The sequence below is a fragment of the Mytilus californianus genome, unplaced genomic scaffold (assembly GCF_021869535.1).
Source record: "Mytilus californianus isolate M0D057914Y unplaced genomic scaffold, xbMytCali1.0.p SCAF_31, whole genome shotgun sequence".
Taxonomy (NCBI): Eukaryota; Metazoa; Mollusca; class Bivalvia; order Mytilida; family Mytilidae; genus Mytilus; species Mytilus californianus.
Window position 1 is genome coordinate 2,223,903 of NW_026262681.1, and position 15,617 is coordinate 2,239,519.

The 15,617-nt window shown below is 34.9% G+C and overlaps 1 protein-coding gene across 6 annotated transcripts in view; it reads right to left on the reverse strand.

Moving 5' to 3' along the window:
• The window catches only part of LOC127736505 (tyrosine-protein phosphatase 10D-like), a 181,165-nt gene that overhangs the window by 110,183 nt on the left and 55,365 nt on the right, over window positions 1–15,617 (reverse strand). For all 6 annotated transcript variants that reach the window (XM_052247056.1, XM_052247055.1, XM_052247053.1 and 3 more), the window contains one exon: window positions 10,432–10,595. In XM_052247056.1, coding sequence (XP_052103016.1) covers window positions 10,432–10,595 — 164 coding nt within the window. The remainder of the gene's footprint in view (window positions 1–10,431; window positions 10,596–15,617) is intronic.

Here is a 15,617-nt window from a genome sequence, read left to right on the forward strand (position 1 = left end):
GGGACTAACTGTGCACCACTTATTGCAGACCTGTTTCTGCATTGTTATGAGTTACAATTTATGACTAAAATCAGCAAAGACCCATCGAAACAACATCTGATACAAAAATTTAATAACACTTTTAGATATTTGGATGGAATGATTTTCTGAGGTTTTAAAGATGTTGAAGCACTTATTCAGGATGTCAACTTGTATGAATTATTGTTTCATTACCTTAAGTTGTCCAATTTAAGAACGTTAATAAGGATTTACTTTGGTCTTTAATTAGCTCTGAAGACATCTGAGGATATTCAAAGAGGTAAAATAGTGGTTGTTATGACGTTGATTAGAAGTTGTACAGACATCTGAGGATATTTAAAGAGGTTTAATGGTGGTTGTTATGACATTGATTAGACGTTGAACATCCTTATTCGAGTTCATCCTGTTGGTTGATCTGATGTTGTACCAACGTTGTACTGACGTATGTCAAGACGTTGGGTAGATGTCAGTTTTAGACGTCTAAAACATTTCATATACATTTTTTTTGTACTACCAAAATCTAACGTAGGCGCAACTTAAGGGACTGACTTCGAACTGATGTTTATACAACGTCAAATGTCTGCTGGGTAAGATCGATTGGAAATTACTCTCTCTGCCAAAAACCACAGGAAAAAATTGTAGATAAACAAAGAAATAAATAAGAGACGAAAAACATAAAATGTTATTATAATAATGAAAGACCATAACATACAGATTCGTTGATCTGAGACCAGAATATCGATCCCCTACCCATATTCATCTGGATTTATTTTAGCCTTACCAATTTAAGCAAGAAATACTGGTATTTTGAAATTTTTCTCTGGTCCGGCTGATTTCAAGATAACGAGAGTCGACAGTATTATAATTTTTAAGATATAAGTTAATAAACTGCTTCGCTGAGCGCAGCTGGATACGCCCGCAGGGGTCCAACCCTGAACAGTTGGGGCAAAAATGGACACAATATTCAAGCTTGATACAGGTCTGAATTTGGATTGTAATTAAATATTTGACATATTATAGGTTTCTGAATAAATGTAGTCAAAGAACTTGAAATTGGTTATATGAATTGAATTTATATTCAATTAAAGATTTCTTGCTGTTGTGCAATACACTGTGCTGTTGCACAATACTTAGTAAATCTGTTGTCAGACTATAAACAAATAAAGTTCAATTTCTTCTCAAAGTCATATTTGAAATTTATGGAAATCAATAGGGAGATTACATCAATAGGTATAAATAATTCACCAAAGTTTCATGAGAACTGCTGAAAGCCATTTTGAGTTATTGTCCAAAAACTGGAAAATCCCCCCTTTTTTAATGAATAAAACCCCATAACTCAGAAATGTAAAATCTAAAATTTATAAAATTCTAAAGGGAGCTTACATCAACAGATATAAACTATTCACCAAAGTTTCATGAGAACTGCTGAAAGCATAGATGCCAACCCCCTTTGAGTGCTATCAGTAAAAAGGCATTCACATTTCTGTAATTTGTGTCTATTTTCAGTAATATTAACGTAAAATTTTATAATAATCATATGAACAACTTGGCACACAGTTATATGATTGATTATTGATTGCCTAACATCCAGTGGCAAATATTTCATGTATATTCAGGAAGAGAACAAATTAACAATAAATTCAAAATGTAGGTCCTTTAATAGAGGTTGTTAGGATGAGGGTCAGGAAAATTTACACTGCTACTGGAAAATGAAGGGATATGGGACAGGCATTTAGCATTGCAACAGGCCACCTACGGTCCTATCAAACAGTTGTTTCAACGGTTCTTAACGTAAGAGTATGTAGCACTCTTTTTTCAAGAGGCATATGAATTAACGTCCCCATTCCAACCGGACGTGGCTGCGTACTTGTACATCCACCACATCCAAACAGACACCCAGTTTGGCAAGAGTATTACAGCATAATGGAAGAAAACCTGTAGTGACCATATTTGTATTCCTTAGTCACCCTTTTAGGTGGCATTCAGTGACCAAATGATTTCCTTAATTTGTCATAACTACGATTCAAAGTTGATTAGCAAATGACCATCGCGTTAAATGGAAATATCTTTCATAATATATACAAAAGGCATAATGGTCCAACTTTCTAGTTTTCTTTCTTTGTTTCAGAAATTTAAATTGTAACACCAGACATTGTAAAATTAAAAACAAAGACTTGTTTCGTTCATTAATTATTCAAAATTAGAGAATCATTTTTTACTGGTAGTCCCGATTGATTGTTGGTTGCTTAATGTCCAATGGCAAATATTTCATGCTTGTTCAAAACAAGAAGTTAATAAATTCAATAGGTAGGTATTACAATAGAGGTTGTCTGGGATGAAGGTCGGGAAAATTTGGACTACCGTGGGAAAATGAGGGTATATTGAATAAGGACAGAAATTTAGCATTGCAAAAGCCCACCTACGGACCCCTGAAAGAGTTATTGCAAGGGTTCTTAGCGTTCAAAGAGCGTTACACTTACGAGGCATCGGATTTAACGTCTTCATTCTGTCTGGACATGGCTGCGTACTTGATACATCCCGCACAGCCAAACGGACGCCCCACTTCGGCGAGGGTTCTACTGCCGGTCGAAGGAAGACCAGTGGTGACCATATTTTTATTCCCCAGTCACCCTTTTAAGGCATCTCAAGTGTCAAAAATGATTTAAAAATGGAGAACTGTTCTGGACAGGTAATGAACGTAAATCCGTAACAAATAGACTGTTCATCGTATCACCACAATTTGGGTCCAAAAATCGTAACAATTACGGGAAAATCGTAATGGTTGGCATCTATGTGAAAGCATTTTTTGGTTATTGTCCAAAAACTGGAAAATCCCTCTTTTTTTATGAATAAAACCCTGTAACTCGGAAACGTTAAATCTAAAATTTATAAAAATCCAACAGGGAGCTCATGTCAACAGATATAAACAATTCACCAAAGTTTCATGCATATTGGTTCAAGCTTTTGTGAGTTAATGTCCGACATGTTGACGACGGACGGACAGACGGACGGACAGACAGAGGGACAGACGGTCAACGGTATACCATAATACGTCCCGTAAACAGGCGTTTAAAAACTCAAAAAATTGGTAAAGGGCAATTACTCTAATAAGGAGTTGACTGACGATTTCGTCCATGTAGACTTATTTGTAGAACTTGTCTTGCTGATCATTTTTGCAATTTAATCTATTATAGTTTTCCAGATAATAGGCAAAAATGAAAAAAAAATTGTAAAATTTTTCATTTAAGGGCAATAACTCCTATATGAAGTTGTCTGACAGTTTTGATGTATAGGAACAATTGGTTGAGATCAACATTCTAACATTTCTGCTCCCTGTCAGATTTTCTCTATAACGGTTTTCAAAATAATAGACAAAACTTGCATTTACCCCTATGTTCTATTTTCAGTCATGTTGGCCATCTTGGTTGGCAGGCGGGGTCATCAGACACATTTTCTAAACTAAATACCCCAATGATGATTATGGCCAAGTTTGGTCACATTTGGCCCAGTAGTTTCAGAGGAGAAGAATTTTGTAAAAGTTAACGACAACAACGGACGACGGACGACAAGTGATGAGAAAAATTAACTTTGCCCTTCAGCCAGGTGTGCTAAAAATGGATGGTCAATTGTTCATAGTATCTAATTATAAGAAACATAATAAACCATGAGTGAGAAAAAGACAAAACCAAGGAAACTTAACATTGACCAATTAACCATGTAAACGAGATCAAGCACATATGATACCTGCCAGACAGAGATGTAACTTTGGTCGATAGTTGTCTCGTTGGCAATCATACCACACCTCCGTATTTTTATATGTTCACCTTATAATCATCTCATACAAAATATAGTTTACCTACTGCTTAAAGCATCTCAGGAACAGACCAAAACCCAAAATAATAACATTGACCAATGAACTATCAAAATGAGGTCAAGGTCAGATGATACCTACAAGACAGACATGTACACCTTAAAACCATTTCATACACCAAAATGTAGTTGACATATTGCATATATTTTTTTTAAATAGACCAGAACACAAAAAAAACTGAACATTGGCCAATGAAACATGAAAATAAGGTCAGACAATACCTGCCAGACAAACATGTGCACCTTACAATCATTCATACACCAAATATACATATATTTAACATATTGCTTCTAGGATATCAGTAGCAGACCAAAACAAAAAAACATGAACCATGAAATTGAGGTCAAGTTCAGATGATGCTTCCAGACAGACATGTACATCTTACAATCATTCCATACACCAAAATGTAGTTGACCTATTGCATGTATTTTTTTTAGAAATAGACTAGAACATAAAAACATAACATTGACCAATGAACTATGAAAATGAGTTCAGGGTCAGATGAACCTGCCAGACAAACATGTACACCTAACAATCAATACATACACAGAATAAAGTTGACCTGTTGCTTATAGTATCTGAGAAACAAACCAAAACATAAAAACTAAACATTGACCAATGAACTATGAAAATGAGTTCAAGATCAAATGAAACCTGCCAGTGGGACATTTACACCTTAATATCATTCCTTATACTAAATATAGTTGACATACATGCATCTATGAAACAGACCTAATCATGAAACTTTACCCTTGATTACTGCTCCATGAAATGAGGTCAAGATCAAACAAAACCCTGCTTGACAGACATGTAGATCTTGCAAGGATTCAATATACCAAATATAATTATCCAATTACTCATAAATTAGAAATTTACATATTTACATGACAAAAAAGATATATAGTTTTTTTTTCAACATTTGCTGAACCATAACTAGAGGCTCTAAAGAGCCTGTGTCGCTCACCTTGGTCTATGTGCATATTAAACAAAGGACACAGATGGATTCATGACAAAATTGTGTTTTGGTGAAGGTGATGTGTTTGTAGATCTTACTTTACTGAACATTCTTGCTCCTTACTATTATCTCTATCTATAATGAACTTGGCCCAGTAGTTACAGTGGAAAATATTTTGTAAAAATTTACAAAAATTTACAAAATTTATGAAAATTGTAAAAAATTGACTATAAAGGGCAATAACTCCTTTAGGGGTCAATTGACAATTTTGGTCATGTTGACTTATTTGTAGATCTTACTTTGCTGTACATTATTGCTGTTTACAGTTTATCTCTATCTATAATAATATTCAAGATAATAACCAAAAGCTGCAAAATTTTCTTAAAATTACCAATTCAGGCGCAGCAACCCAACAACGTGTTGCCTGATTGGTCTGAAAATTTCAGGGCAGATAGATCTTGACCTAATGAACAATTTTATTCTTGTCAGATTTGCTCTAAATGCTTTGGTTTCAGAGATATGAGCCAAAAACTGCATTTTACCCTATGTACTATTTTTTAGCCATGTCAGCCATCTTGGTTTGCAGGCGGGGTCATCGGACACATTTTTTAAACTACATACCCTAATGATGATTGTGGACAAGTTTGGTTAAATTTGTCTAAGTAGTTTCAGAGGAGAAGATTTTTTTAAAAGATTACAAAAATTTACGAAAAATGGTTAAAAATTGACTATAAAGGGCAATAACTCCTTAAGGGGTCAACTGACCATTTTGGTCAAGTTGACTTATTTGTAGATCTTACTTTGCTGAACATTATTGCTGTTTACAGTTTATCTCTATCTATTATCATATTCAAGATAATAACAAACTAGAGGCTCTAAAGAGCCTGTGTCGCTCACCTTGGTATATGTGCATATTAAACAAAGGACAAAGATGGATTCATGACAAAATTGTGTTTTGGTGATGGTGATGTGTTTGTAGATCTTACTTTACTGAACTTTCTTGCTGCTTACAATTATCTCTATCTATAATGAACTTGGCCCAGTAGTTACAGTGGAAAATATTTTGTAAAAAATTTACAAAAATTTACACAATTTATGAAAAAATTGTAAAAAATTGACTATAAAGGGCAATAACTCCTTAAGGGGTCAATTGACAATTTTGGTCATGTTGACTTATTTGTAGATCTTACTTTGCTGAACATTATTGCTGTTTACAGTTTATCTCTATCTATAATAATATTCAAGATAATAACCAAAAACGGCAAAATTTCCTTAAAATTACCAATTCAGGGGCAGCAACCCAACAACGGGTTGTCCGATTCATCTGAAAATTTCAGGGCAGATAGAACTTGGCCTGATAAACAATTTAACCTAAGTCAGATTTGCTCTAAATGCTTTGGTTTCAGAGATATTAGCCAAAATCTACATTTTACCCCTATGTTCTATTTTTAGCCATGGCGGCCATCTTGGTTGGTTGGCCGGGTCACCGGACACATTTTTTAAACTGGATACCTCAATGATGATTGTGGCCAAGTTTGGTCAAATTTGGCCCAGTAGTTTCAGAGGAGAAGATTTTTGTAAAAGTTTACGGACGACGGACGCCAAGATATGAGAAAAGCTCACTTGGCCCTTTGGGCCAGGTGAGCTAAAAATGAGGTCAAGGACAATTTACATATGACAGATGGAAACTTTATAACATAAGGTAGCTATTATCCCTGATTGGTGTCAAAGTTAGGAACGCAATTGAATTGTTAACAAACTAGAGGCTCTCAAGAGCTTGTGTCGCTCACCTGTTTCTACTTTGGTTTTGGAAATCATGTAAAAATAGATTAAAATCATAACAGATACCCTAATAATGATTGAGACCAAATTTGGTTTAATATTGGCCCCGTAATTTAATAAAAAATCTTGAGGGTATGTATTTCCCATAGGGTCTCATGTTAAACTACATCCCCTGTTGGCGGCCATCTTGGATGATGGTTCGGCTACAAAGTAACAACACTTAGTCAGCACCTCATTAGGAACATTCATGCCATGTTTGGTTTCATTCTATTCAGTGGTTCCCTAGAAGAAAACATTTGTATGTATTTCCCATAGGGTCATATGTAAAACTTACTCCCCCTGCTGGCAGCCATCTTGGATGAAAAATTAGCTACAAAGTAACAGCACTTGGTCAGCACCTCTAAAGAAACATTCATACCATGTTTGGTTTCAATCCATTAGGCGGTTTTCTAGAAGAAGACATTTGTATATATTTCCCATAGGGTCCTTTGCTAAACTAAGTCCCCCGCTGGCAGCCATCTTGGTTGATGGATTTGCTTCAAAGTAACAACACTTGGTCAGCACATCATAAGGAACATTCATGCCATGTTTGGTTTCATTCCATTAAGTGGTTCTTCAAAAGAAGACTTTTGTATGTATTTCACATAGGGTCCTTTGTTAAACTAAGTTCCCCTCTGGTAGCCATCTTGGATGATTGCTTGGCTACAAAGTAACAACACTTGGTCAGCACCTCATAAGGAACATTCATGCCATGTTTGGTTTCATTCCATTTAGTGGTTCTCTGAAAGAAGACATTTGTATGTATTGTCTATAGGGTCCTATGTTAAAAGAAGTCACCCACTGGTAGCCATCTTGGATGATATATCGCCTACAAAGTTACAACACTTGGTCAGCACCTCATAAGGAACATACATGCCATGTTTTATTTCATTCCATTCAGTGGTTCTCTAAAAGAAGACATGTGTATGTATTTCCCATAGGGTCCTATGTTAAACTTAAGTCCCTCTCTGGCGGCCATCTTGGATGATGGATTGGCTTCAAAGTAGCAACACTTGTTCAGCACCTCATAAGGAACATTCATGCCATGTTTGGTTTCATTCCATTTAGTGGTTCTCTAAAAGAAGACATTTGTATGTATTGTCTATAGGGTCCTATGTTAAAAAGAAGTCACCCACTGGCAGCCATCTTGATGATATATCGCCTACAAAGTTACAACACTTGGTCAGCACCTCATAAGGAACATTCATGCCATGTTTGGTTTCATTCCATTCAGTGGTTCTCTAAAAGAAGACATTTGTATGTATTGTCCATATGGTCCTATGTTAAACTAAGTCCCCCACTGGCAGCCATCTTGGAAGATGGATCGGCTTCAAAGTAACAACACTTGGTCAACACCTCTTAAAGAACATTCATGCAATGTTAAGTTTCATTCCATTCAGTGATTCTCTAAAAGAAGACATTTGTATGTATTGTCCATATGGTCCTATGTTAAACTAAGTCCCCCGCTGGCGGCCATCTTGGATGATGGATCGGCTACAAAGTAACAACACTTGTTCAGCACCTCATAAGGAACATTCATGCCATGTTTGGTTTTATTCCATTCAGTGGTTCTCTAAAAGAAGACATTTGTATGTATTGTCCATATGGTCATATGTTAAACTAAGTACCCCGCTGGCAGCCTACTTTGGAAGATGGATCGGCTTCAAAGTAACAACACTTGGTCAGCACCTCCTAAAGAACATTCATGTTATGTTTAGTTTTATTCCATTCAGTGGTTCTCTAAAAGAAGACATTTGTATGCATTGTCCATAGGGTCCTATGTTAAACTAAGTCTCCCTATGGCGGCCATCTTGGATGATGGATCGGCTACAAAGTAACAACACTTGTTCAGCACCTCATAAGGAACATTCATGCCATGTTTAGTTTCATTCCATTCAGTGGTTCTCTAGAAGAAGTTCAAAATGTAAAAAGTTAACGACGATGGTGATGATGACGACGAAGCCCGACGCTGGACGCCGGATGCCGGTCGCCGGACGCCGGACGCCAAGTGATGAGAAAAGCTCACTTGGCCAAGGGGCCAGGTGAGCTAAAAATCGCTCCTTCACAATAGTTGACTTGCTACTATTCGAATGAATTGGCTGAACTTCACCATTTGTGCTGTTTATACTAAATACAGAGGACCAGAGAGCAGTGATATAAGAACTAATCATTATTTAATATTTGGAAAAAACTTAATTTCCAGAAAATATCAGGGTTTGAAAATAGGATTTTTCACTCCAAGAAGCTGTGTGTCACACTGAGCTTTTTGGGGTTATTTTTGTGTCATATGATACATGAAAATGCAACCTCCTATATAATAAACTGTTATCACAGAGATATGTCTCGCCTTTTTGTAATTTTGATAATGCAAATGTTGAAATTAAAATAGCAATACTTTAACATGCAAGTTATGCAAATATTCAAAGTCAATGAACCATGACTGAAGGTACATGGCTAAACAATCTCCATGGAATGAGATGTGCCAATGCTAATACAACTGCATACCAAATACCATTGACTTATTATAAGTCGTTCCCTTTAAACAAACCTAAACACAAACATTAACTTGTAAACTATGTAAAAGTTTCAAAGTCAATGAACCATGATCAGGGGTGGGGCTATATAATCTCCATGGAAACGATACTTGCAAATGCCAATAAATTTGCATACCAAATATCATTGACTTAACATTAGCAGTTCATCTTAAACTGATCTAATCACAAACTAATACATGTAAACTAAGCAAAAGTTTCAGAGTAAATAGACCATGACTGAGGGGACGGGGCAAAATATTCTCCATGGAAATGAGATGTGCTAATGCTTATACAACTGAACACCAATTAACATTGGCCTACCACTAATGTTTCCCCTTGAACTGACCTGATCACAAACTAATACATGTTAACTTAGCAAAATTTTCAAAGTCTATAGACCATGACTAAAGGGGCGGAGCCAAATAATCTCCATGGAAATGAGATCTGCCAATGCTTATACAACTGCATACCAAATATTATTGACCTACCACTAGTGGTTCCCCATAAATTGACCTAATCACAAACTAATACATGTAAACTATGAAAAGTTTCAAAGTCAATAGACCTTGACTGAGGGGGCAGGGCCAAATAATCTCCATGGTAATGAGATGTGCCAATGCTTATACAACTGCATACCAAATATCATTGACCTACCACTAGTGGTTCACCATGAACTAGACCTAATCACAAACTAATACATTATTGACGCCGTCGCCGTCGCCGTCGCCGGAAACAGCATACCTATGTCTCGATTTTTAACTCCGTCAAGGCGAGACAAAAATGTCCCAGCTTCAAAACAAGTCATCATGCATATCCATGTTTATAATAAAAGATTAAAGAAATGCTACTTTTATAGTTTACATGAAAAAAATTGTGCATATTGACTCAAACGACAATGGGGTTTAGGAATATCTTCATTAATATTTTCAAAAGAATATTTATTCTAATGTAAATATTATACATAAAGAGGGGTCTTGATCATTCCTTTTGACATTTTGGTAAAAAGTGGACACATGGTTTAAAAGATATCATCTGGAAACCATTATTTGGCCCAAATTGTAGTCCAACAATTGCTGTGACCTTGATCTCTGGTCTAGAGTTCTTGAAAAAAAATAGGGTCTTCTTGTCTATATGGGACATCGTCAATCCATATTTGGGGTAAAGATATTGTTTATGGCATTTTATATAATTTTATCAGCTACATTGACTCAATTTAAAAAACAATAACTTACATTTACATACTGTAGATGATATTCTTTACAAATTCCAAGTCGACTACCAGTTACAAGTATTTTATATCCAGTTATATCACCATTGGGTATATTTGGTCTTTGAAACATTACTTCAAAACTGTCTTTTGAAGAGATTCCTCTAAAATTGAATATTCTCTCAGGAACTAAAATGAAATAAATGTTGATTTTTAAATAAAGAAGTGATTTCATTTCGAGGACAAAAATAAAAAGTCATATATATAAATACCTTTACTAAATAAATCTTAAATGTTATTATATAAAGTATACATACAATATCTACTTAAAAAATGATTATATCACAATTTTCATGTTAATAAACAGCTGTGCCAGGAGTGAAAGATATGCCTTTCATATTCAAATGTAAGAATAAAATGGAATAATGTTGAAAGCATTAAATGTCCCATAACTCTTGAAAAGCAAATCTTGCTGAAAAATTCTCATTATCAAATGGAAGTCTTCTTTCACCAATCTCAACAATAGTGTAAAGTTTCCAAAAATTTGATCCAAGCATGCTCTTGTTAGGGCATGACTTTAAAATTAACCCATAACTCTAGAATACTAAATTGGAAAATTATTGAAATTATTTGGGGGGCTTTCTTTTCCTAATAAAATCCCAAACATATAGAAAGTTTGATATTAATTGATAATAGCATACTCGAGTTTAGTGCAGGACATGTGAAAAATTGACCTAAATCTGATGGTTCCAGTCCAATAACTCGGGAACAAAAAACCAGAAATTTTCAAAATCAGAAGGGAGCTTATTATTAACGGTCCCAACATCACCATCAGAAGGGAGCTTATTCTTACCAATTCCCAACAACAGCATAGATTCGAGTAAATTTATCCCAGCATCAGGGTTTCCGCGGTCGGTCACCATTTACGCAGTTTGCGAAAAAATTAATATTGTGGTGATTAAAATTTGTAATTGGCGAAAGAATTTGGTGAAAGAAATGTTAGGTTTCGACTTCGTCTATCTTGTTTACTTTTTTGGAGTTTCTCAGACTTTATCCCTGATCAGACAATACTGGGAATTCACTTTGAACTCGTTACGATTTTGATAGAAAAACAATCAATAATCAGCATTTTATAGCTATCGGCAACAATGAATTATAATTAATAAAGGTGTTAATTGTATTAATTGTTTAATGAAATGGTGTGGTTAAATGGCTTCACATGTCATTTAAAGGATTTTTTTACAACTTTGATGGAAATATTTGTTTTGAAGTGGGACTACTTCACAATTGTTTTAGAGACGCACATGTTTGAAGCATAGTTTTACGTCTCTTCTTTTTCTGTTAACGATGGTCTGGAAAAGAAAACTGTTACTATGACGGAAAATGTCAAATGTAAGAAAAATCTATTACTTTAAATTTTATCCTAAAACTTTTATAGAAATTATCATTTTGAAGTGGGCAATTTACAATCGTTTGGTTTAGCAATGCACGTGTTTGAGGCGTAGTTTTACGTCCAAACTTTTTTCTTTTAATGATGGTTCGGAAAAAAAAATATTATTAACATGAAAAATATTCAATAGAAAGTAAGAAAAATTTCTGACTTTAGTCTTTATCCTTCATCTAAACGGGAAGTATCCGATTAAATTATTGTAAACGAATCCCGTGTTCACTGGCAGAAGTAAAACTAGAGGCTCTAAAGAGCCTGTGTCGCTCACCTTGGTCAATGTGAATATTAAACAAAGGACGCAGATGGATTCATGACAAAATTGTGTTTTGGTGATGGTGATGTGTTTGTACATCTTAATTTACTGAACATTTTTCCTGCTTACAATTATTTCTATCTATAATTAACTTGGCCCAGTAATTTCAGAGGAGAAGATTTTTGTAAAAGATAACTAAGATTTACGAAAAATGGTTAAAAATTGACTATAAAGGGCAATAGCTCCTAAAGGGGTCAACTGACAATTTCGGTCATGTTGACTTATTTGTAGATCTTACTTTGCCGACATTTATTGTTTTTTACAGTTTATCTCTATCTATAATAATATTCAAGATAATAACCAAAAACAGCAAAATTACCTTAAAATTACCAATTCAGGGGCAGCAACCCAATAACGGGTTGTCTGATTCATCTGAAAATTTCAGGGCAGATAGATCTTGACCTGATAAACAATTTTACTTCATGTCAGATTTGCTTTAAATGCTTTGGTTTTTGAGTAAAGAGCCAAAAACTGAATTTTACCCCTATGTTCTATTTTTAGCCGTGGCGGCCATCTTGGTTGGTTGACCAGGTCACGCCACACATTTTTAAAACTAGATAACCAAATGATGATTGTGGCCAAGTTTGGTTTAATTTGGCCACGTAGTTTCAGAGGAGAAGATTTTTGTAAAAGATTACTAAGATTTACGAAAAATTGTTAAAAATTGACTATAAAGGGCAATAACTCCTAAAGGGGCCAACTGACCATTTCAGTCATGTTGACTTATTTGTTAATCTTACTTTGCTGAACATTATTGCTGTTTACAGTTTATCTCTATCTATAATAATATTCAAGATAATAACCAAAAACAGCAAAATTTCCTTAAAATTACCAATTCAGGGGCAGCAACCCAATAACGGGTTGTCCGATTCATCTGAAAATTTCAGGGCAGATAGATCTTGACCTGATAAACAATTTTACTTCATGTCAGATTTGCTTTAAATGCTTTGGTTTTTGAGTTAAAAGCCAAAAACTGAATTTTACCCCTATGTTCTATTTTTAGCCGTGGCGGCCATCTTGGTTGGTTGACCAGGTCACGCCACACATTTTTAAAACTAGATAACCAAATGATGATTGTGGCCAAGTTTGGTTTAATTTGGCCACGTAGTTTCAGAGGAGAAGATTTTTGTAAAAGATTACTAAGATTTACGAAAACTTGTTAAAAATTGACTATAAAGGGCAATAACTCCTAAAGGGGCCAACTGACCATTTCAGTCATGTTGACTTATTTGTTAATCTTACTTTGCTGAACATTATTGCTGTTTACAGTTTATCTCTATCTATAATAATATTCAAGATAATAACCAAAAACAGCAAAATTTCCTTAAAATTACCAATTCAGGGGCAGCAACCCAACAACAGGTTGTTCGATTCATCTGAAAATTTCAGGGCAGATAGATCTTGACCTGATAAACAATTTTACTTCATGTCAGATTTGCTCTAAATGCTTTGGTTTTTGAGTTATAAGCCAAAAACTGCATTTTACCCCTATGTTTTATTTTTAGCTGTGGCGGCCATCTTGGTTGGTTGGCCGGGTCACGCCACACATTTTTTAAACTAAATACCCCAATGATGATTGTGGCCAAGTTTGGTTTAATTTGGCCCAGTTGTTTCAGAGGAGAAGATTTTTGTAAAAGATTACTAAGATTTACGAAAAATGGTTAAAAATTGACTATAAAGGGCAATTACTCCTAAAGGGGTCAACTGACCATTTCGGTTATATTGACTTATTTGTAAATCTTACTTTGCTGAACATTATTGCTGTTTACAGTTTATCTCTATCTATAATAATATTCAAGATAATAACCAAAAACAGCAAAATTTCCTTAAAATTACCAATTCAGGGGCAGCAACCCAATAACGGGTTGTCCGATTCATCTGAAAATTTCAGGGCAGATAGATCTTGACCTGATGAACAAGTTTACTCCATGTCTGATTCGCTCTTAATGCTTTGGTTTTTGAGTTATAAGCTAAAAACTGCATTTTACCCCTATGTTCTATTTTTAGCCGTGGCGGCCATCTTGGTTGGTTGACTGGGTCATCGGACACATTTTTTTAACTAGATACCCCAATGATGATTGTGGCCAAGTTTGGTTAAATTTGGCCCAGTAGTTTCAGAGGAGAAGATTTTTGTAAAAGTTTACGGACGACGGACGACGGACGACGGACGACGGACGACGGACGCAAAGTGATGAGAAAAGCTCACTTGACCTTTCAGGTCAGGTGAGCTAAAAATAATGGATTCATGATCTATATTGCAATTTTACATTATCTTTTAAAAAGTAGATGTTTGTTATTATTAAGTATTTATTCATTAGAATGTACATTAAAAAATAGATATTAAGAATTATAATAGACAACAATGTGACAAACTGATTTTTTTTGTTAGAAAGAAGGAAAATTTTAAACAAAAAATATGTTTATGTTAGTTGGCGAAAAAAAAATCAAAGTGGCGAAAAATATGTTGTTTTGGCGAAAGAGGTGGCGAAAAAGAAAATTGACCAAGGGGAAACCCTGCCCAGCATACTCTAGTTAGTGTGTGATATGCCAAAAATCAAATTAAATCTGATTTTTAAAAGTCTCTTAACTCTGGAAAGACAACTCCAAAAAAGTTCAAGATCAAAATGGAGATCACTTTTACCGATTAAAATATTCTATTCAAGTTTCATGATCAAAGCACTTTCTAGCATTTGTTTGACTTGTGAACCAAAATCAAAAGTATGCATCAACCTATATTAAAGAGTAGTAACAAATATAGTTTTAATATTTCAGGATAAGCAAGGATCCCGAATTTTTTTCATACAATTTCGGTCATTTTGAGATGACTTAAATGTTGGGGCCCTTTTTTCAAACTGTCGAAATTATTCACACTACATTCATAGCATAAACCAACTTGTATTGACTGTTTCATAGCATTTACTTTGTGAATTTTCTTACCGTTTTTTCTAAAAACGTTCAAAAACAGTTAATAGAATGCAACAGTTTAAAATTAAAATGATTTTAATGACTCAAATGGACAAATAGCTTTCAGTTTAGGTCATGCCTGGCAAATATGACCATTTCGGGACCCTTGATGATAAGTCAACTAACACAAAAGTTATTGCATGGAAACCCATACATCTTAAGACAGGTGGACTATAATTAAGGAATAACAGAACTATAGTTAAAGAATTACCATCGTCAACTGGCGAATTGACAGTCGCGATGGGTAGTCAAATTAAAATTTACAGCGGCAACTCTTCAACTACAGTACTGTTATTCCGATTTTAATGCATTACAAAAAGAAATAATACCTTAGAACTTTGCCATAAACTGTATGGATAGCCAGCACCTCTGCCTCAGTGGTCTCATGCTTGCCTTGATTATGGGAAGTCCGAGATTTCGATCCCAAGCAGTATCATACCAAAGACTTTAAAATTGGTATTTGCAGCTTCTACACTAAGCATGCAGC